Source organism: Pantherophis guttatus, chromosome 3 (genome assembly GCF_059756535.1).
Source record: "Pantherophis guttatus breed Tessera chromosome 3, ASM5975653v1, whole genome shotgun sequence".
In the NCBI taxonomy this organism is placed as follows: domain Eukaryota; kingdom Metazoa; phylum Chordata; class Lepidosauria; order Squamata; family Colubridae; genus Pantherophis; species Pantherophis guttatus.
In genome coordinates, this window is record NC_142065.1 from 49,230,540 (window position 1) to 49,254,560 (window position 24,021).

The 24,021-nt window shown below is 35.7% G+C and overlaps 1 protein-coding gene and 2 long non-coding RNA genes across 18 annotated transcripts in view; 1 reads left to right on the forward strand and 2 right to left on the reverse strand.

Annotated features, from left to right (window-relative positions):
• The window catches only part of FOXP4 (forkhead box P4), a 170,957-nt gene that overhangs the window by 94,795 nt on the left and 52,141 nt on the right, over nt 1-24,021 (reverse strand). For 15 of the 16 annotated variants that reach the window (XM_034414574.3, XM_034414567.3, XM_087889538.1 and 12 more), the window contains exon 2: nt 18,818-19,031. In XM_034414574.3, the coding sequence (XP_034270465.1) occupies nt 18,818-19,015 (198 nt within the window). In that variant the 5' untranslated portion in view covers nt 19,016-19,031. Of the gene's footprint in view, nt 1-18,817; nt 19,032-22,655; nt 23,331-24,021 lie in introns of all 16 variants that reach the window. The other variant, XM_087889533.1, reaches the window with a different exon arrangement.
• On the reverse strand, nt 13,468-15,158 carry LOC117663945 (uncharacterized). Its single transcript, XR_004590882.3, has 2 exons — nt 14,758-15,158; nt 13,468-13,699 (listed from the first exon to the last, which is right to left on the reverse strand). It is a non-coding gene; the product is annotated as an uncharacterized LOC117663945 (long non-coding RNA).
• On the forward strand, nt 15,144-19,257 carry LOC117663944 (uncharacterized). The gene is made up of 4 exons (XR_004590880.2): nt 15,144-15,247; nt 16,941-17,064; nt 17,312-17,455; nt 18,744-19,257. It is a non-coding gene; the product is annotated as an uncharacterized LOC117663944 (long non-coding RNA).

Below are 24,021 nucleotides of genomic sequence, written 5' to 3' on the forward strand. Positions count from 1 at the left end.
AGAACAATGAGACATTGGCTTCTAGTATATGCTGATATTTGAATCCTTTCTTCTTTTTGTACATTATTTCCTATGCCACTGGCTAGAATAAAACCCAAAATAAAGTGCAGCCATCAATTACGCTTAATGGTTGGCAAGGTGTTATTTTCTCTTAAATATGACGTTTGTTCTTTTGTCCAGAACTTTCTTGTGTGATTGTTGCCAAATATGTCACGTTTTATTTCATCAGTCAAAAGCACTTTTGTTCCAAAATGTATATCAAAATTTTCTTTCACATACTGTAGATAATGACTTTTGTGATAACAGAGAAAATCTTCTGGCACGATTACTGTTATATATGCAATATTCTACTGTAGTCCTATTAACAACTACTCTTGTGTCAGCTTAACTTTTTATCAGGTCATCTGTGGTGATCTATGACTTCTGTTTTGCCACTCTAAACAATTCTGAGTTGATTCTAACAGAGATTTTTCTTATTCTTCCAGAACTTGTTTTGACTTCCACAAGTTCTATGTAATTTCCATTTATCACAATTAAAAATGTCCAAAAATGTTTTTTTATATATGGTGGTGTTTAAAGGTTTGTGAACCTTCTATGTTTTTCATACTTTTGCATAAATGTGACCAAAACCATGATCTCTTCTCCACACAAATCCTAAAACTAGATAAACAGTGCCCAATTAAACAAATGAGTCAAAAACATTATACTTGTTTATTTATTTATTGAGGAAAATGATGGGAAATTACACAGTATTTGTGTGTGGCAGAAACATGTGAAGCTTTGCTTCCAATAACTGGTATGCTGCTTTCTCCTTCGTGGCGGCAATAAAAGTTCATGTTTTAAATGATATTTATGTAGAAAAAAAGAAAATTCAAAACCACCACAAAATTTTAAGGACCATTTAAAATAATTCTTCCCCTGCTTTGTAAGAGTTGGTAAACTGTATTTTCACCTAATGAAGAAACTGCTTAGAAGAACCCATTTAAAGCAGACAGAAAAATAATACCTAATCTGAGGTAGGTCAGAGTATTTGTTCACCTGTGAAATTATCATCACATAGTCAATTGTAGACCTAAGACAATGGTGTCTCTTGTTGTGTGTACGTGTGTGTGCAGACATGCACTCATTAACAACTTCAAATTAAAGAATTGAATCAATGAGAGCATCCAAACTTCTCTACTTCACGTATTCACTGTTTTATTTTTAATTTATAAATTACATATAAACAATAACAAATACATAATAAGCATGCTTTCAAATTTGCAAATAGATGTTTTTAACTTTATACCCTATTGACATTCTGTCACTTTACATTTACTTATGGGTTTATTTAAACATATAGTTTGACCAAAAGTGCCTAAACTTTGACCAAAAGTGCCTAAACTTCTGCGTGCAGCTATAAGTTTATTCATATGTTCACATAAGAAAGGAAATAATATAAATCTGAAAGCATGGTCGACTTAATGGCCTATGATGAAAGACTGCGAGAATTAGTGAGCTATATAAGGATGATGCAAATTCTGTATGTTTTCTGAAAGAAAATCTGTTAATTTAGAGGAAAAATTGTTAAAGTCACTATGCCTGAATTATGGACTATTTTGGTTAAATTGAAAATGGAGGCTTGGACTGCTGAAAAGATAAGAGCAAGATATTACGGAAATAAACTGTATGCATGAGAATAAATAGAAGGCTTAATGAATGCTTTAAACTGAGCATGGAATAAGGATGTCTAATGTCCTCTTAATGGCTTAATATATTAATGGATAATTTATGAAAAACTTACAGTGACAGCAGAGATAGGTTAGTTGGGGATAGAAATACATACAGATATTGCCTAAATGATCGGGTACAGTATATAATGCAACAAGAATGATCTATCAATTTATCGCACATCAGTAAAGCTGTATTTGACAGAGAAAAATGGAATGAATAAATACAAGATACTGCTGTAAACCACAGCAAGTAAATAAATGTATGTGCTTTGGAATAATAGGATTATTCAAATGGTAAATAATAGAGGTGGAAATTAATGTATGCAAATGTTGATCAAAAAGTAATGAATAGTCTGTGGCCTATTTTAAGGAATGAATATTGAAAGATATGAAAGTGGCTATGGTGGTTTTACCACTTTTAATATAGAAGAGGGAGCTAGGTTTGTTAGAAGAAACACAAAAATTTAATGCAGTGGGAATAGGGCATTTAAGAAATGTTATGGTGAAAAATGGGTCAGGGTGAATGGGTCATGAATGACTGTGACTTGAATGCAAAAAAGACTGCTGGTATGAAAGTACATTGAGGTGATCTGGTCATATAATGAAAATGGAGCAGGATCAAATAGCAAAACAAATATATAAAGGAAGAGTGAATGAATTGAGAGAAAGGGAAAGACAGCAAGTCATGGATGAATGGAGTAGATGAATTCCTCAAAAAAGAGAAGTGAGAAGCTTAAAGGATAAACAGCAAAATTTGAAGCCATATGTGGACATGATGGAAGTAAGAACAGTTTCCAAGGTTAGAAAAATATAGAGAAATGCAGTGAATTGTATTGATGTAAATTATTTTAACATTATTTCTGTTTTTAGTATAATCAAACCTTCAATTTCTAAGGTCTACTGCTATATTTCTTTTAATTCACTCTGGATATTGTTACATACCCAGAAAGGGAACAATGTGATGGCTAAATATCTATGTATACACGTGTGCAACTACTAAAAAAATACTTAATCAGAAAAGTATGAAAAAGCCATACATATTTCATGTTTTGTTATACTAACCTCATAAAAAATAACATATTCCAAGTTCAGCAGTTTTAAAACATTTGATCACATATTTTGGATAGCTATTATCAAGAAATGTTATCACCCTGAAATACATACTTACATCTGCTTATTTTTATATGATCAGAACTAAATGGTATAAAAAAGCAGCAACATGTGGTCAGATTGTTCCAATTTGTTGAAAGAAATGTCTCTAACTTCCAAGCTCATTATTTTTTTATAGCCACATGTTACCAACTCCTTACAAAGTCTATGTAGGACTTAAATTTTTATCTATCACCCTCCTTGGTCAAAAACATCACTAACAAAGGAGAGAAGAAACAGGTTCTCTCATTTTTTTTTAAAAAAAAATCGGTTTTATATTCATTTAGGAACTATAAATCAGGCGAAGTAATAGAAAGCTGATGATCATTTAAGTGCTCCAACTTTTCATTTTTATCTTAAAATACTCTAATAATGTTTTACAAACGTATATTTGAAATGTGATCAGATCCATTGAACAGTTTTATGTGGTCAAGTTATTCTCCAATCTATGTAGATACACCTTCACTCTGTTTAATATGAACGACTCCGTTTTAAAAGCTTATTTTCACTTAACATTAGTATAACATATGTCTGTCATAAAACTGGTTCCAAAGAGACAAAATAAATACTATACCTTGTCAATGAAATGGTTTTTCCAGATGGGCCAGTATTATTTCATTATATTTTTAAAAAGCAGTTACTCAGAATCAAGAGAATTATCTTAGGAGAGAATAGCTTGTTTCTAAACGGGATGAAATAATCTGATATTTTCTTTTGGTGCTTGAAGCAATAGGGTGCCCAACCTATATCCAATGGGGATTTGAGCAATAGAAAAGTCACTTGAAAATTTACAGCTATTACAATAAAAAGGAGAGGGTTTATGAAATCCACTTTTCCCAGCCCCCGAGTTCAAAAATTTGAAAGCACATGAATCACATGTGTGGAAACGCTGTTGTGGATGGTAGGTAGGGGAAGAATATATCAAACCCTTCCCTTAGGGGCTTTAAACGTTTTTTTAATCTTTAAGCTGTATTTCAGTAGCACTAAATATCACTGTCAATAGCACTGTCAATTTTTTTGTAAGTAAAAAGTAAGTAAATTTTTAGGAAGTAAAATTAAACTCAAACTTAAAACTCATACAGTCTTCTGTATTGTACTGTAGAAAGAGAGGGAGGGAGGGAAGGAGGGAGGGAGGGAGGGAGAGAGGTTCACACACTCTTATTCTATCCAGTTTGCTGTAGTGAAAAACTTACATCATCAAATATAAGATGTCATTAAAAAATATAGATTATGAGCAAAGATTACACTTTAGAAAGTTTCCTTCTTTTTCAAAATTGCAAAAAGAAAGTATTTTTAAGTTTCCTATTATGCTTCTTTTTAAGCAATCAATCAATGGCTCTTAGTATTCTTTTCCACTAATCAGTTAACCAGCATCCAATTCCTCTGAAGTAATTAGTTGATTACCTGCTTCTTCTTGAATTTTCTAGATAAGTGGCCACGAAAGTAAGGTTTAGCAAGGAACTGCTACTTCTCTTGCCTGCCTGCCAGCCAGAATAAAAAGAAAATCTTAAGGATAAGTCTGTCCTAACTCTCTAGGTTCTTGAGCTTCATTTCTTTATGTTAAAACATCACACCTAGATTAAGACTCTATTTTAAATATTATATTCTTGTTTTAGGATTGCAGAATAAATGACATTCTCCCCTACCAGTTAGCACTGCCATTGCTGTGCACTTGCTAAGTGTAATAGGCGGTGCAGTTGCCAGGGCACTTAATGGGTAATATCTATGACATTACCAATTATGAGAGACCTTTCTGTACTCCCATGATGCCTGTACATTTGTGACCATTGATTGGACAACCATTTGTCAGACACAGTATAGGGTTTTCTGCTTAGGCAGGGGGTTAGACTTGAAGACGCCAAGCCCCCTTCCAACTCTTGTTATTTTGTCGTTATTCTGTTTTTACTTCTTTTAAAAATACTGATTTCTTTTAGAAACTTTTCTTTGAACGAGTACTTTCTATAATTTTTGTAGGATTGGCAGATCACTGTCAATTATTGTCAGCTAACCATGTATTTCAACATTTTCAAATGTTTCATTATGCCATGGTGATAAGTGCACTATCAAAAGTAACTAGTTTGTTTCCTATTTAATGAAAAAGTATGTCCTAGAATGCTTTATTGTTGCCTAGTTTGAGAAAGAAATGTCTATGTCCATAATAAAATATCTTCTCATTTCTGTTTTTATTTTAACTGCAATTTTATGTTTCAGATTAAAAGCTAAAAATAAATGTTTTAGATTACCAATCATACTGATGATGACTTTTTCAAACATTGGCTTCTTTAAAAAAAAAAATCAACATTATTTGTTTGGAAAATCAAGACCTAACTTCCTGTGTATTCCTCTACTCATCCTCAGATTTTATTGTTTCTGAACTAACTATAATACTGGAAGAAGCCTTCCAAACAAGAATTCAGCTTCAGTGGCATTCCATAAACAAGCCTAAGCATAAGAACTATACATACCATAATTGTAGATGGCTCTAAATATACATAAATTGTATATTTAACATGGTTTTCATAACATTTCCTATTTTCAATCTTGCGTTGGAATGGTGAAATGTTCTCATCATTCTGACCCTTTGAAAAATGTCCTGAGATTCAATAGCATGCACTTACTAGCTGTCTTTGAATGACTATTTCACTATCCATTCTCTGATTTATTCTACACCTTCTGAATGTTGCTGAATATATCATTCCCATTCCATCAACTTTTTTTTTCCATGGTACAGAATATAGAAAAGATCACCTGGAGTCCTACTTTCCATCTCTATTCTGCTACTACTACTACATCAAAGGTTTAAAGGTAGAAAAGTAAAAGATACTCACTTTGGAACTGTCCTGCTAAATAGCCACAGTACTTTTCCAACAAATGTGTAGTATGGATTCATTAAATTAGAAATCAGATGTTGTGTGACAATATATGTCCCTAATCCTTCAAAACCATCAGAAATTTTATGAAACTATATTAAATATACAATTGAGACATTTCAATATATTAGATCACTGTAATGGTTGTTTTGAAATTAGCAACACCTGAGCTGGCACTTAGTTTTTTAAAAAAAAGATTAATGGAACAAATGATGGTTCTGCAGAATTTAAAAACTGAATACCTACTAATCTAGTTAGCCCATCAGAAGGCCAAACACACTGGCAGATTTCTGCTTTAAAAGATATATGGAGAGAGGGGAATACTGCATAGAGGAAAATTATTAGCCCACCTTCAAAGTCAGGATATGTAAACAAGATGCAGCCTCTTTCTCACAATTCACTCTGCATTTTGTCAAGTATTTTTGAGCAGAGTACAGACAGAAAGCAATTGTCAAATATAATTCACTATAAAGAATAGTCTTCACAGCATTACTTAACTGCCTAAGATATAGGCTTACTTGTGCCTGCAGACATCTGGCAAAGATCCTTGCTTTGAGAGAAAAAGGATCATAGTAACAGTTACAAATATCCCAGACACGCTGAAACAAAACTTAGTTCAAAGCCAGATGATAAACATTGGCTTTACAGCATGGTTAGTCTGGCCACTCCAGCAGAGAGGGACATTTGTGTCAGAATTCTAGTTACCAGATTGATCATACTGTCGAGCAAATACAGGAGAAAAACAATAGGTTTCTGAAGAGTTAATCTTTCTCCAGATGTTCTTATCAAAGGCTCCTAGGGAAGTCAAGAGCACCATAATTCTGTCCTAAGCCTACTACTCAGGGTTATATTCTTACCCTCATTGTATTGAGCAAGGGAGAGGGTTATTTTTCACCATGTTGCCTTGTTTTTCACTTTGCAGTCTCTGCAGTATCCGCCTCCACCCCCCACCCCTTTCCTACAGATTAAAGGGATCTGCATTTGAGGACATGGTTCTGGAGGGGTGGACTTAGCCCAAGTTAAAAACTCATTATTGTATAAAGATTGGAGCTCTTCTGAATCTCGTTACAGGATGTTAGCACACTGGAGGTCTCTCGGTGTTCCCACAGCAACCACTGTGGGAGTTCCCAGATGCTAGGCAACCCTCCCATGACCCTGACTGACCTTTAACCTCCCATGACCTTTGCCACAAAGTAAGTGCATGCTATTGAATCTCAGGACATTTTTCAACTGGGCCCCACCATTGAAACTTAAGCTTTTTCTCCTAACAGCATCAAATTTGCTAGAGAAAGCTGGGAAGTGATTCCTCTGTTCTTCCCATTCTCAGACAAGATCTGTAGAAGCCTTTCTGGAAATTGCATTTAATACTTTCATCCTTGGAAAGAGATGAGTGTTGTTCTCCCCATTTACTGAAGACATTTCAGAGCAGAATTACAACAGAACTGTATGTGTACAGTATGCTAAACCGGCTTTTAGATTGCAGGTATACTGACCCTTGCGAACTAAGTGTGGCTATAAATAGACATTATTCCACAATTACTTTGAAAGTGAACACAATTCAGATGAACAAGACACGCCAGAGCATATTGTTGGAGCTATATTTCCAGACCTGAGTTGCTTACAATCAAGGGCTCTTGACCTCTGGTCTTTCAGAATGCAAGGAAGAAGTCCTAAAACATATTTTCCATTTTTTAAAAAAACAACACTTAAATGAGCCAGTGTAAGGAGCACAAATGGGCCCAGAGTTCTCCAACAAAAGCAGAACCCTTGATTTAGGTTGCAGTTGAAAAACACATATACTTATTTCTTTAACAATGCGCTTAGGAGCCCAACTAAATCTCTACTGAGATTTGAGAATTCAGTACTTTAGTTTCAGCTTCCACAAGCAATTCGTGAAGGATCAATTTAGATCTATTTGCTGGTGCATATTGTTGAAAAGTTTTACTGTGTACCAGGATTACTTGTAGAAGCTTTATATATAACACTTTTTATTGCATAAGAAACTTGTTCATACAGCACTACTACTTCAGATTCAAATATCAGTCTGTATGATCTATAGGTACCTGGATGTGGGAAGAAGCATTTTAAAACATTCCTTAGCACAACTGCATATGTTTTGGTAGCTTATCTGGGCAAGTGATAATATCTAGAAAGATGCTTTGGCATCTATATATGAGTCATTAAAGCAAACACATCTTTTTTTAACTGTCTGCAAAGGGAAAGCAGGGGAGATATTTGCTGAAACCACACAACCCTGGAAACAGACACAACTGTTTTAATGAGTCACAGATAACAACTGTATTCATGCTCCCATGTGTTTCAATCTCTTTCAAAGGTATTCAGAGCCTAATCTATTCTAGCAACAAGGCATATCTACATAAGAACATTGTTATTATACAAATTATTATACAACTGTACCTGTTATTATACAAATGTACTATTACTTATAAAAGTACTTTCAATTATGAGTTGCACAAACACAGGTCCTGACTATAGACTCCTAGTAAAATGCAGAACATAAAATGACTGTTTTTTTTTTTAACAGCTGCACACAATATTTAATGTTTTCTTAGAGACCATCCTGCATTAAATGGGAAAGGGCAAGGTGGATAGAGAAAGGCAGTAGAAAAAAAGATGAGAGACATGGCATAAGCAGCAGGAATATGAGGTTGAAAAGTCTGATAAAATGAAAAGTTTTCAGAAGATACAGAAAACTAACAAGACTTATGAGGCAGAAGTCCAGAAGTGGGAAGTAACCACCATTAGCAAAAAAATTTTTAAAAAAGTTCTGATTTTGGGTTCAAATACTCTTCCCCTAAATACCAAGTAGCCGTGCTTTGTCAGTCTGAGGCCACAGATTTAGCAACAGAGGTGGTTAAATCATATACTACTGGTTCTGCTTTCCTGTTTGTTAAATTGAGTTCTTGTTTAATTCATAAATGAAACACCCCAAATTTACTGATATCTTTGCATGGAATTCTCAAGGTCTTTACTTACCCATCCCAGATTTTTTTAAAGAAACAATGAATTAGGATTCAGCAACTCCCTTCTTCTTTACCTTACACCTCCCTTCCTTTTTTCTAACATCAGGACCATACACTGGCTACAGGTCACTCTGTCTCCTTGCTCCTTTCATCTCTGTTTAAACAAGCTCTTCAGTTCTGCCCGTTGCATGGAAACAGACACTCTGTCTTGTTCAAAAGTGACGTGTGCTCTCTTGCCAATGCTGTTTGTTTCAGTCTAAACTCCTGTCAGATGCCTGACTTCTGACTCTCTCTGTTTATCTCTCTCTCTTTCTGTCACCTCATTACTCCACAGCCCAGCTCACGTTTCCAGACCTTGTTTACCATAAGCTCAGGAGTTGGGCACTCTGTCTGCCTGGGAAGAGGTGGAGAGAACATGTTATACCTGTACAACAGCTGGAATAATCACAACAAAATTCTTTTCTATATTATCTAAAAGGTTCTTTTAAACTTCATGTTTGGAATAGGCATCTTCACAATATCTTTATCAAGTGATTTCAGTCTGCAGATTATTTATTTATTGATAAAAAAAGTACAAATTACCAAAAGATCAAGAAATCATCTTTCAGACCAAGCGGCAATCTAAAAGCCAGAGAGTAATTAACTTTATTCATTGCCTCAGCATTCAGAGCTCCTCCACACTGCTTCCTCAAACATGAGGATAAGAGCAGTAACGCATATTGTCATCCTTAACTTGCCCTCTTCCTCACCACAGCCCACTGCTGAAGCAATCTATACTTGCTTTTTCTTGTCTGCATCAAAAGTGGTATTTTTCGACTTCTGCTTTCACAAGTAGTGCTGAGTGATCCACCCACTGCCCTTCATTTTATTAGCAGAAAATGTCTCCACTCTGTTTGGCTCCTATGAATTGTGGAGCAAATGCCTTCAGGCCCTGGCATGTGTCCTGGGCTGCCAGCCTGCATGCCCTTTTCTAAACACACAATCTCAACAGAGGATGGCTGAAACCTTTCAGCCCAAGTGAAGAATAGTAAAATTGTGATCGTTTCTTTCCTTTTTAAAAAAGACTAGTTCAATAGTGTATAAAAAGGAAGATGCCACAAATGTGCAGGGAGTTAATGAAGGGGGTCTTAAACAAAACACCTGTCAGTAGAAACCACATATTTAAAGACTTATCCACATGGTGAATGGTGCTTGATTTTCCAGACCAGGTGAGAGGGGTAAAGAAACAGGGGAATCCACCAATCAGGGGCCATGGCAACCACCATCTGGACAAGACACCTTGCTAAAGCTGATGAAGAGTCTGAATTCCAGACAGCAATTTCTTAAACTGGCTTAATTTCCAGTTGGCTTTAGCACAAACAAGCGGCTTAAAGCTGTCATGCAGAAACGCTCTTACAGTGTCTTGAGCAAATCACTTTGTCTCTTTACAGGAAGATAGTTAGTGTACATCTCTCAAAGGTTGTGTAATTGTTTTGTCCCAGATGTTCAATTGTTTTGTGAAAATATATTACCACTTGCAAGGAATTTGAGAATTTCTCTAACAAAATGATAGAATGCATTACTGAATGCTCATCTGCAAAACCAATTTAGTTCAATAAAATAAGGCTATACACTGGGACAAGAAGCATTGTTTCAACTAACATGCTATATGATAAAGTTATGATTGCCTTATGTTGGATACTGCAGACTAATATATATATATGTATTTGATATTGGAAACAAAGATTATCCAGTGATCAGTCTGGTGAAGGCACTGGAGTGGTGGCTCGGTACACCTAAGTTTAGGGAAAATCCACCTTTCTGTCACTAGAAAAAGAAAGAAAATATGAGAGTGGACACAGGACTGATTTGAACTCCAAGGACTGTGGTTTTGATTGTTACCGAAGTACAAACATATATCAGTACTTTTAGTACCGGGGGGAGGGGGTTGTCTACACATTGCTCAACTAAATATGTGACTAAGGAAGGAGTCTCCCCATTGATTAGACAGTTGGATAGATTATGAAGCCAGAAACACACAATGTTGTCAGTGGTGGGTTTCAAAAAATTTTACTACTGGTTCTGTGGGTGTGGCTTTGTCACAACTTGGGCACCTTATCCACCTTAACGGAATTCATCTCCCAGAATTCTTAAGCCATGCTTAGCCATGCTGGCTAGATTATTCTAGAAGTGAAGTTCCCACTTATCAAATGTACCAGGTTGGCAAAGACCAAGTTAAAAGAAACTGTCATCAGTGAATGTGATAATGAGTTTCATATACACAACTCATGATGCATTGACATTGTATCTTTCCAAATGAAGCCAACTTAAATTACATTTAGTCCTACACCAGAACACTTTAAACTTTCCTCATTTGATGGTACACTATTTCCCCCAAAATAAGACATCCCCTGATAATAAGCCCAATCGGGCTTTTGAGCACACGGCAATAAGGCCAAGCATTTATTTCAGGGTTCAAAAAAATATAAAACAGGGTCTTATTTTCGGGGAAACACGGTATTAGCTATTTGTCCTCAGAGAGAAATTATTCAGAACAAAATTTCTTTCATCTCGTAGCACCCTGGACCATCTTATGGCATGGAGGTTATTAGACACTGCATTTTGCATTGGCCTGATACCTGAAGGAAAACTAATATTTCCCTTACAGTCTTCTTTACAGTCCATATTTTCTTTCTCTCCTTTCTCCTCTTGAGAATTAGGGCTCAACAGGAAAAAGCATTGAGGTTAACATGTATTGGGGTCTAAAGCACAAGGAAGAGACAGAAGCTGTCAGACAGAAACAAGCTGATGGCTAGGTTACCCTTTTAAGCAGGGGCAGACATGGGATACTTCTCGAGAAGGTGTAAATCCTTCATGAAGTACCTAATTGTGCAAAACTCTATAGATGGGGACATTTATTACTGACCCCAGCTGCTGCTCAGCTTGTTTCCTGAAGCATGAAGATTGATGGCACCAATGATTCTCATCTGAGCTATTGTCACTGCAGATGCCATCTGTGTTCAAAACTTCCTCTGCCTTTAAGTACTGTCTCGCACTGGTGAGTTCCACAGGTTAATTATATACAGCATCAGGGAATGCATTTAAGTGAAGGCAAACATTATTTGGGATAATGATTCCAAGTGTGCATGTGTGGGTGCACACATACACATGCCTATAGCCTCCTTTTACAGTTAAGATACATAAATGGAAGGATAGATTTAAGAGGCTATCTTTGCTAGATTTGCCTTTTCTGATAAAAGTAAAGGATATTAAAGAATGTTTATTTCTTCTTTCTTCTATCACTTCAATCAACTATATTGGAGGCATGGATAATTTATACCCCCGTATAGTTTTATAACCCTCAGAATGCTACAAATCACATAACATTTTTTAAAAAAACATACAAATTTTCAACAGGCCAATTTTTCACATTGAAAATGTATCAAACCTCCATATTGTTTAGCACACCTATTTCATATCTTAATCCTTTCTCCAAAGGGAAGATATAGGCTGAGCATTTTTTTCCCTACACAATGGAAACAATATTATGATCTTTGCAGGCTAAGGGAAAAAAATTAAACTGCAGTTAATATTGTCCATAGTGATAGCAACAATAAATACAATATTTCCAATACTAGAAAGGGGTAGGGAACATTACATAAATTGCAAAAATACATAATTCATAAATGAAAAGAAATTTGGAGAAAACTGTCATCCACTTGGCTAGTTCATATGGAATTCAAGAATCCAATGTCTAACTAATTGAATGTTTCATAAGCACTTCTTCAAAATAATTGCCACACAGATGTTTGCGTAACCCTATACAAGTGAGTATAATAAATATATAAACATAATATTTGTTGCCTCTGAGTGATACCTAGTGTACAACATCAAGTAAAACCATATCATATTATAAGCTCTTGTTTAGAAATATCTAGCAATTTCCACATTGATTGGGAGAGGCATTGAGTAAACATGACAATTTTTTTTCTGTGGATTTTAATGGCCCAACCAATCAGCACCCGTCTCAGTAAAGGACTTTCTGCTCATTGAGCACTGCAGTATTTAGACCCCTAGTGAAATAGAGCCTACAAAGTAATTAATTGAATTACACTGCCGAGATTGTAGGCATTATGAAGACAGACTTTACTAAGGCCACAAGCACAAACACATCTGTGACAGGAGATGGTTCATCTCTATCATTCTGCAGGACGATTCCAAAAAGCAGGACGCAATTTCCTTTCAGATCAGGAAAACAGAGGCTTGACTGAATAAGAAACAGTTGTAATGTAATGTAGATTACATTGTACATTGCATTGTAATCTAATGTAAAGGTAATGGATTTACAGTGTTAGCTATTAAAAGCATCATAGAAATTTTTTTATAGCTCTGACACTAACATTTATGGCTTAGGGAGGCAATCTCCAATATGGTTGGACTCATTGCCATATTTAGTAAATGAGGAGGAACATATTATGTTTTCTAAAACTCATTTTAGAAATGACTAGCCCTGATGATGTTACCTAGTTTGGGTAATGAAACGTCTACAAGAAAACAGCGAAGTTCAGAGAGCACCAAGGACCCTTTACTTATTTTAGAGCTAACCAGCATGTATTTATATATGAATACATATTCAGAGACATCTATGCAGTTACTGTGTAAATACTATTTCCACATGTATCCTTAAACAAATACTTAAATGTCAAAAAAAATGCATGCAGAAAAATCCTTGTAGTTCCTACACTGTTCTTTTATACACAACAAACTTAGCACATCTGTACACACTTCTTTATTTAAAAGAACATATGAAAAAATAACATAGGCTGATGTCCAAGCATATTGCATTGTTGATTTTTAAAAAATTCCTTCTCACCCCTATGGGGAGTATGTGCTTTCTCAATCTCAGGTCTTCTACCAGAGGCCTGGGATTTTGAGGGTTCTGTTCAGTATCTTAAGGCTACTCCTAACACTGCACTCTTCTGGAAAGAGAGCTCTGATGTCATTCCTGGGATAGAGATAGAAATAGAGACAGAGATACAGCTATAGAGAAATATACACAAATACGTGCACACGCACATCATTTAAAAACATGGGTAAAGGCACATTTTGTGAGAGATAAACTCCCTTTGTGGATTTTTGAATTCACACAAAAAATATCCTGACAAGATCTGCCTAAAATTTGGGTCAAAGGTATAATCCATTAGAAAACACATGCTTTTTTAAAAAAAATATCATGTTTGTGTAGGGCAAAGAACATGGAAGGAATCAAAAGTAGCATAATGATTTATTCCTATAAGACTATTATTTGGATTTCTTGTGAGCAAATGGAACCTACAGAAGCATGTTATAGTCAATCTTTTAAACAGGGATTGTAGGGATTTATGACATAGCCCATAAAGCTGATCTAAAAAAACCAGTAACTACAAGATGGAACTGTAAACTGATTTATTACATGCTTATGTAATTGAAGAGCAAGATTGTAGATACAGCAAATGCATAATTACTTGATTATTTGATAAAGTACATACAATGTCTGTGAAAGGTTTCAAATGGCTGAGCTGCTTTGACAGAAATCTGTGTGAAGCACTTCTTCAATGCTGCTTTTTAAAGCAACATGGCCTTTTGCTTCTAAAGGCAAAGGGGCCACATTATTTTGCCTCATTTGTGAGGCCTTCTTAAGGTAGCAGTCCCCAATCTTTATGGCTTGGTGGCCTGATAGGGAGGCAGAGGGGAACCAGCCTGTGTGAGTGGTGGCCTGGTGGACTCATGCACGCGCTGGCCCACCACTTGTGTAAGTCAAGCTGTGCACATACGCACCGGCCCACTGCTCATGCAAGTCAAGCTACACGCATGCGCACCAGTCCGCCACTCACACAAGCTGAACTGTGTGCATGCATGTGAACTGGCCAGCCACTTGCATGGCCCTGTTCCAAACAGGCCACAGCCCAGGAGTGGGCTGCAGCTCGAGGGTTGGTGACCCCTGCCTTAAGGAGATCCAAAAAAACAGAAGAGGTGCATAGAATATCATGTGAATCAATTGTATCTGCCATCTACAGTACCTACCTTCCACCATCTAAGTCTTGTAGCTCTAACAAAGCATTCATTTTCATCCAAGTACATGTGTAGAAGCCAACCCTTTGGGACAGCATTTACAAACCTTTGGTATGCACTTCTTTTTTATATATGAATACTTCATATTCTGTAAAATAGCTTGTAGAATTGGTAGTATTATAGTTATCTTGAGTACAAAACAGTTTGTGCTTTGTCTTCCATCTTTAACTGGCTCCCAGAGATGGGATATTTCAATTAGCAATGGACAATTTGCCCATTCTATGAAAATTGAAGAGCGGGCTACTTGGCTGATTGAACCTAGACCCTAGCCTGAGAGGTCGCTGTTGATTGGCTGACTGTATTAACAATTATGTTTATGACATAGTTCCAGGCATATCATTCACTGTTCAAGATATTCTCCTAATGCTAAGTGACCGCCTAAGTCTTGAATGCCATGAAAGAAGCAGCTGATGCTAATATACAAGTACTACACCATATGCAGGTAATAATCCTTGATGAAATGGTATTACTGCTAAAATAGCAGCAGAGAATTGGAAACATTTAGACAATCAACCCCTGCACGGAAGAAAAATCCAAATTACATCCTTGCCTGATCATTGCCCTTTCCAGCAAATATATCTTATCACCTTTAATAATTGGTTCTACTATAAAATTGTTATTGTTATTGGAAAGTTTTTCCTAGTATTCAATCAGAAGCTGCTTCCTTTAATCATATGACCATTATTTTACATCTTGAATACAGACAGAATAAAAAAAATGTTCTTGTATGTGACAACCCTTCCAGTATATGAAAGAATGCTATCATAGCCTCCCTTTGTCACCTTTCTCAAAATAAATAATTCCAATATACGTTTCATATACATTACTAACAAATCAGTTCTTTTACATCCTATAACTGCAGATTTTTTAATGTGAAAAACTTTCTATTCCTCTTGGGCAACAGGGGGTTCAATACATTGAAAAAACAAGATTTTGAGTCATTTGTCCTTTAAACCAGAGTTCCCCAATCTTTTCAGCTTTGCAGACCTGTGTGTGGAGGGGAGGATGGATGGTTCCATGCAAATGGAACACGCATGCATGCACTCACCCGCTGCTCACAAGAGTGGGGATGCGTGCATGCATCTGCACACGCATGCATCAGCCAGTTCCACGGCCAAGTTCTGAAAGGTTCAAGGCCCAGTAGTGGGCTGCAGCCCAGGGGTTGGGACAGCTGTTTTAAACTACTTATCCAGTTCTGTATTACCTGCAAATTTGATAACCAATCCCTCTCCTTCTTTATCCAATTTATTAATAAGAATGCTAAAGTGAATCAGTCCCAAGAATTGAACTCTATAACCTCAATCCAATTTATTGAGAAATCATGATGAGTATTCTTTAAGTACCGTTTTCAAGCCAACTGCAGAGTCAGCTAATAGAAGAATCAACTGGATGACATGTTTAAGTGCATTTCTATATGTTGACACAAATTATTTCACTAAGCTATGTTATCTATATTTTTGAAACTTTTGACAACTATTTTCCTGATTGATTATATTCTTACTATGATAGATAAGATGAAGTTGTGCTTGGTAGGTAGAACACTTTGCTTGGGAACCTTACTCATATTGAATGCCTAATAAACAATGTAGCAAGTACATACTACTTCACAAACAATTCTAGAATCATTGGGAGTGTCATTTTCAAATGTGCAGGCAAAGCAAAATTAACAGAAGAGTCAGCATACAAAACAACTGATACACAGCAGTATAACCACATACAGTTGTGTAATGCAGAACTACTCTAGCAGGCATTCAGTGTCAAGTGCTATTAGAGTCCTTTGGAGAGAAGGGGGTAAATATGGATGGATAGATGTATGGACAAACAGCAAGCTGTCCTTAAGAATTCCAATAAGAAACAATGAATGCAAATGATACTTGGTCCATCTTTATGTACTTGACATAGCTGCAATATAACAGAACTTTAATAATACCTCCCCAACTGTGCTTAAAAATATCCCACACTGCTAAAATTAGCCATTGGAAATGGCAATTTCTTCTTTATTATACCATGATATCCTAGGAAAACACATGAATATGTTTTAATATGTTTATTGTTTGTGATGTCACTAGTGACTGCTAATGAACAGAAGTTTTCTAATTGCAATTTATTCAAATTATTTTTAAATACTTTTGAAGGATTTGGCTTGGACCTTGTCTGGCTGCAACTACACCAAATGGCACAACTGTTGCATTACAACATTTTCGCTGCAAGCAGAAGTTGCTTACTGTATTGCTCTGAATGGTTGAGATGAAAGCAGTGGTAGGATTCAAATTTTTACTACTGGTTCTGTAGGTGTGGCTTGGTGGGTGTGGCATGGTTTGGTGGGTGTGGCAGGGGAAGGATACTGTAAAATGTCCATTCCCACCCCACTCCAGGGGAAGGTTACTGCAAAATCCCCATTTCCTCCCGATCAACTGCAACTCAGGAGGCAGAGAATAGATGGGGGCAGGGCCTGTCAAAGGTAGTATTTACCAGTTCTCCAAATTACTCAAAATTTCCATTACAGGTTCTACAGAACTGGTCAGAACCTGCTGAATACCACCTCTGGATGACAGGTAGCATTTTCTATTGGTGGAATCTTCACTTATTTGACAATCTTCTTTTGGGACAGCCTTCGCTTTCATTTTTATACATATGGTAAATTGAGCAAGTAAGTAATTGGGGAAATGGGAGGGAGATGGGTGGTCAAGATTTATGTTATGTTATGTTATGTTATGTTATGTTATGTTATGTTATGTTATGTTATGTTATGTTATGTTATGTTATGTTATGTTATGTTATGTTATGTTATGTTATGTTATGTTATGTTATGTTATGTTATGTTATGTTAGTGTGTGTGTGTGTGTGTGTGTGTGTGTAATATATAAAATTAAAATAAAATGACAACTTTGCTAATCCAGGCATTTCATTCTAAAAAGCAGTTTAAGGATAGATAATATAGCATTTACAAGTGAAGTGCAATCAACTCTATAGTTGATAAGTGTTCAAAATAAGGCAATTAGATGTTCATAAACTTTATAACTGCCTCTCCATTTATAGAGCTACCTAAAGGTAAGTGAAGAAATATAACAGTTGGATGATGGAGGAAACACAAATATCAGATTATGACAGTGAAGAGGATTTAGATGTACAATATTTTTATATGCATGTTTTTTTGATGTGTTAACATTATATTAGATCTGTTAGGATAGGCTATTACTAATGTATTTATTATCACTGCCTTTTGAAACATGAAGCATCATTTCAGATTAAGGTTTGCTCATATCTTCACCTATAAAACAATTATTCAAATATGTACTAATGAATGCTTATTAAGTTTTTGACTATAGTAGCTGAAATGAAAGGAACTTTAGGATTTACAAAAATTTTTGCAAAATTTGTTTGAAGCCATTGTTCAAATGCTATTTATAAAACAAAAGTGAAGAAGAACAGTTAACAGTTGAACAATAGTTTAAATGAAACCAAGCAGAGAGATACAGAGCATAAACGTATAACTAAACTGACAACTGCTTTTATAAATAAAAAATGAGGGACGTACTGGCGTATTTCTAGAGTGTTTGTGGCCATTTTGAATGTTTTTATTTTGTCACCAAAGCAGTATTTCTAAGGATGCCAACATGTTGCTTCTGAACTATGTAGGGGAACAACTTAAGGATCAATCATGCACCAGGATTGTACCTTAAATCCTAAAATTTTAGCAAGGTTTATTAGTAAGCAGATGCAGTCAAATAGCCCCCATGGATGAATGTTTCTGTTAAAAACATCATACACACCAACAAAGAAGTGCCATGAGAATGATTCTTCTCACCCAGGATTTAGGAATAACGTGTTTATGAATGCAAGAAAACAAATATAATGTGGGACCTACCATCTTCAGGTTATTCACTTGATTTATAACTTTTTCATTTTCATTTCCATTATCTGCAATATTCCTAAAGTTAAGACCTACTTAACTGAAGAGAAATGATCAAGGGAAATAAGAAAGAAAATGAAAGAACCACGTCCACAGTACCTGCTGCTGCTGAAAATGGAGGAGTTCCACTGGGCTCATTTCTCCATTAGTTTCTCCACTGGCTCCTCCCTCTCTTCCACATCCTCCTCCACCGCCACCGCCTCCTCCTCCTCCATCAGTTTGATTGTTTAGGCTGCTGACACCATTTTGACCGGAGGGAGTAGAACGTATTGTCTCTGAGGCTGATTCAACCATCATGACTTGCTAGCAGCACCTTTATAAAGAAAGAATAACAAGATATCTCAACAATGATATGAGCTGCAGGTTCTAAATTATGCTTGAGGATAACATTATAATAAGTGATGTTTCATTCCTTTGTCTTCTTTGCAAAGGACATTTGCAGTTGTATTTCAGAGAATAAGATTTATACACTGACTTTTTGAGTTTAAAATATAGTTTTTTGAACCATTTGCTAATAAAACCATTACCAATCAAATACATCACTTAGCTATTATTCCCTTTCTTAATAGTGTTCCTATGGGAAAGAAAAATTCAGGACTGTTACAGATGGAAGACAGTGATGTCAAGAGGGTCTAGGACAACTCATCATAGCCAACTCACCATGGCCAACTCACTATGACCAATTCATCATGGCCAATTCACTGTATCCAACCTGCCACGGCCAATTCACCATGGCCAACTTGCTGTGGGACAACTTACCATGGCCAACTCACCTGAGCAGGACAACTCTCCATGGGATGAGAGTTACAGTAATATCAAAGAAATAATGGAATAGGATTGTTAAAGGATGCAAAATATGGGACAAAAATTAAAATATTTTTTAAATAATTTTAAATAATTTAATTAAATTGTGGAATTGTCCCACAGGAAGTTGTCCTATGGCAAGTCGTCTCACAGTAAATTGGCTGCAGAGAGTTGGCTGTGGCAAGTTGGCCATGGCAAGTTGTCCCATTCCGATGTCAAGAAACTTCTCGTATAAAGTTCTTTGACAGAGGTACAGCAAATTGTACAACAAACATGTAGGTGTGAATTGATGATGCTATCAGTTTAATCATAATATTGTGGAGTCTTTTATCTAGCTCTCCATTCATCACAAAAATTGTCTGAAGAAATGACAATTTCACCAGAAATCAAGAAGATGCTTCAAAAACTTTATCTTTGGAAAAATTCTGTCCCTTTTATGTAGTGCTAGTTAATAAATACCCAAGCAAATATCATGTGCATTGGTAAAGATGAATTTTATTCCTATCTTTTCTTTTCTTTAACTTGTATAATCCTATGTCAGCAAGAAGCTATTATTATTATATTATTGTCATGCACCACCCAGAGTCGCTTTTGCTGAAATAGGTGGCTATATAAATTTGATTAATAAAATAAATTTATTACTTTATTTTATTTTTTAATTTCATATTTTTATGTTTTTCCCCTCAAAAAAAAAGATAAAACAAACCAATATCCATTTATAAGGAAATACAATATTAAGTGCAAATCCTGCACAATTTTTCAAAAGAATTTCATTCCATACTAGGGTGGATAAAAATCAATGATTTTTTTAAAAAAATCAAAAAAATCAGATTTTTTTGATTTAAATCGGATTTTTTTGATTTAAATCGGATTTATTTTAATAAAAAACTTTTGGGGTAAAAATCTATCGTAAGATAGTTTTCTATTTAAGATACATAAATAATTTAGTTTATTCAGCATGAAATGGAGCTTAGTTATGTAGCATGAGGCTTTATATTCTGCAACACTGAGACTATCGGTGGGTCAACAGTGGGTCAAAGGAGTAGCAGAGATGACAGTTGCTCTTTAAAAATTATGATTTAAATCAAGTTGATTTAATCAAGCCTTTTTATTAGTGATTTAAATCATGATTTAAATTGTGATATAAATCAACTCGATTTAAATCAAATCCACCCTGTTCCATACCAAAGGGAAAATAGACAATATAACATTTATTATAATTAACAAGGGGATCATAAAATATTTCAGTCAAGTACACACACCAATATTCCCACTTCAGCATACTAAATTATATACATTGGGTACTAATCTGCTCTTGAATTATTTAAAACAAAGAGAAGAACTGGGTATTTTATATAGCAGTAGTATAGTACAATGACAACCACCACCTCATGAAAATTTACAGAGTAAAACCCAACTTCTCAATGCAAATTAATACAGAGACAGAGTGTTGTTCATTTGTATTGTGTTCAAGGATTGTTAACAAGAACAGGCACTAATGCACAACTACTGTTTGATATGTGCAAATTGTACAGGAACATTGCAATGAACAAGGGTATACATTCAATTTCACAGCCACTAAGATTGTTGGCTGAGCGGGTACAAAAATAACCAGGAAAATGGTTGAAGCCTGGGAAATATGCCCTTTGTCAGTCAACAGGAGTGTTGATTAACCACCAGTTATCAGGTATTTAATAGCCTTGGCAGCACAAGGAAACAAGAGCCAACAACTTAATAACCAGCCATCAACAACCCAATCAACAACTAAAAAGTCACACACAACCAGGCACCACCTAAATACTACTCATAGAATATCCCAAAGTATGCATTCTGGTGAAAGAGAAGTTCCCTGATGATGGGCTCCAGCATGAGTCTGAAACCTCAGAAAACTAAACCTCTAGACCCAGTGACTGACCCAGATTTGATTCTGCAACATTATCCTGGGAATATTTGCCTTCATTCTTTGTACAGGAACACTTCTGGACAGTATCCAGGAGCAAAACACTGATTTGAAAGAATATACATACATATCTGAAAGCACACATAATGTCTTCATAGACACTATCAGGTAGTTAGGAAACTATTATAAAAGGATCTCGAAAACCAAACTCACTCTCTCATATTACTGACACTGCAGGAAAGATGCTGGGCATAGACAGTGAAAGTAAATGAATAAAGCTGGAACATAATCTATCATAAAAATGTTGCTACAGCTATCTAATTCAAAGTTTTCATTAGAGACAAGCAATGCTATATTAAAAATGTTAGGTTAAAAGCTGTGAGAAACTGTTCCAATAGTTATATGTAACTATCACTGTGCTAGTGAAGACAAGAACTGCATGTCAACACAATTGAAGAGCAGAATAGTTAGGAAAGCTGAGGGTTTACAATTTCTAGACAAAATCTTTGTGAAGACAAAGAATCAAGAGAGAGAGAAAAAACATACACACACACAATTATGAACAAAGATACATGAATCTTCCAGACACAGGACATAAAGTTATTCATTTATTTCTTAAATATGTATCTCACTTTCCCTCAATGAACTCAAAGCTGCTTACTCAGCATTCTCTGTTCCAATTCCTCTGTCCTCAAGGATCAATTCTATTCAGTGAGCTGGGCTGAGAGAATTGTGACATGTCCAAACTCACCAAAGAGTTTCCATGGCTGAAAGCAAACTTGAGTCTGGATCTTCCCAGTCACAGTCCAACATTTGACCATTATACCACAATGGCTCTCAAAAATTGCAAGACTACATAAATAGCGTAAAGAGGTCAACGGTGGGAAAGATTGCTCACTTCTTCAAAACCATTAGCACCATGTGAGTTCATTATTAGGAAAGACAGTCATACTTGAATTCTCCGATATAGTAACAGAGAGTAATTCTACTCCCACCCTTTATAGAAAGGTTCAGAATAGCCTCCAATTTTAATTTTCAACATTAAATAATGCCAATACGGTTTTATGTATTTTCCCATTAAAAACTTTTTAAACTGTAAAAGGATAATCTCCATTACAACTTTTAAAAACTAGGAAGGAGTGGGAGGAATGGAGGCATTCCTACTTCTATCTGTCAGTCCTTCCTCTCAATACATTAGGAGTTAGAATGAAGAGAAACAAAAAGCAAACTTACTTGCCCTCATGCTGCCAGCACCTCATGGCAAAATTAGAATAATATCAATTCCCAATCATCCATTCCTTGTCTCACTTAGCTCTGTACACAGACAACAATCTTCATTATTGCAAGATGCATAAGGTTTTTCTGTTCTCCACTGCTTGGGATGGGGCAATACACACTGCTTAGTTTGAATGCATGGTCTTAGGAAAGATAAAGATAAAGCTTTCCTAGATGGCTGGATAATAACAGTTTAACATTTCTTCCACTCTCCTCTCAGCAAAACAAAAATACCCAGATCCTCAAATGCAAAACACAGTGCAGAAGATTTTGGAAATTTTACTTTTATTTCTCCTGGATATTCAGACTAATAATTTTGAAAGTAATTTGCATGGAGTTTTTCCCTCAGCTCAAACCACAGTCAGTATCATGAGATGAACAAGAATCTAAAATGGTTACTTGCTGAGTAAATTGCCAGCAACACTTGTCTATCATAAGAACTGTCTCTGGATAGTCCCAGCAGCTGGTATCAGTATGCCTTTAATATCTGAAGGCTGGAAGAGTAGAGAGCTTCAAAGAAGTCCTTCCAAGGTACTGCTGGGCTGCTGTTTATGTTTCGAAGTTGAAACTCTTGAAGGTGTATTGTAATCATGATCAGTATTTCCTCTGCCACTACTAAAATGAATTGTTCATCTACAAAGTAAAAGCAGATTCAAATATGTATTCAAAGTGTTTCAGTAATCTAGCAAATTGAAATTTAAAGAGAAGAGAAAATTTGTAGCTCAGGGCTGAAACTGTGGGGTCCTCAGTGCTCTCTGAGCTTCCTTGTTTTCTTGCAAACATTTCATTACTCAGCTAGGTAATATCTTCTGAGGAGGAAATGCCAACTGCTTTAAATTGATTATCACCAATTTTGAGTGATAATCAAGGAGTAATTTCTGCTATTGTAATTACATTCAGAAATCTAGAATCAAACTAATGGTAATGAAAAACAAACAAACAGACACACTGGGATTTTTCACTTTCTTCCTCTATAAAGAAAACACTACTCATTCTTCCTTCAAGACTGCTGCTTTCTAGATCAAATGAAGCACAAAGCACACACTTGGAACTGATCAGACAAGTAGTCAGCAAGTTTGAAAGCAAAAGGGACAGAAGAGGGGTGTTTTGTTTTTTTACTACCTTTTTCTTTACTGCGTGTGGATTTTGCTTTTGCTTTTTTGGCACGATAGACTGGCAAACTGGGAACAACATAATTGCTGAAATGTGGCATGTAATAATAGCTATTCAGAAGCGATCATTCATATTAAACAGGGTGAAGCAAGCTTCTCATTTGCATGTTTGAGATTATATGCATTTCAAAAGTCATTTCCACAGGATGTGA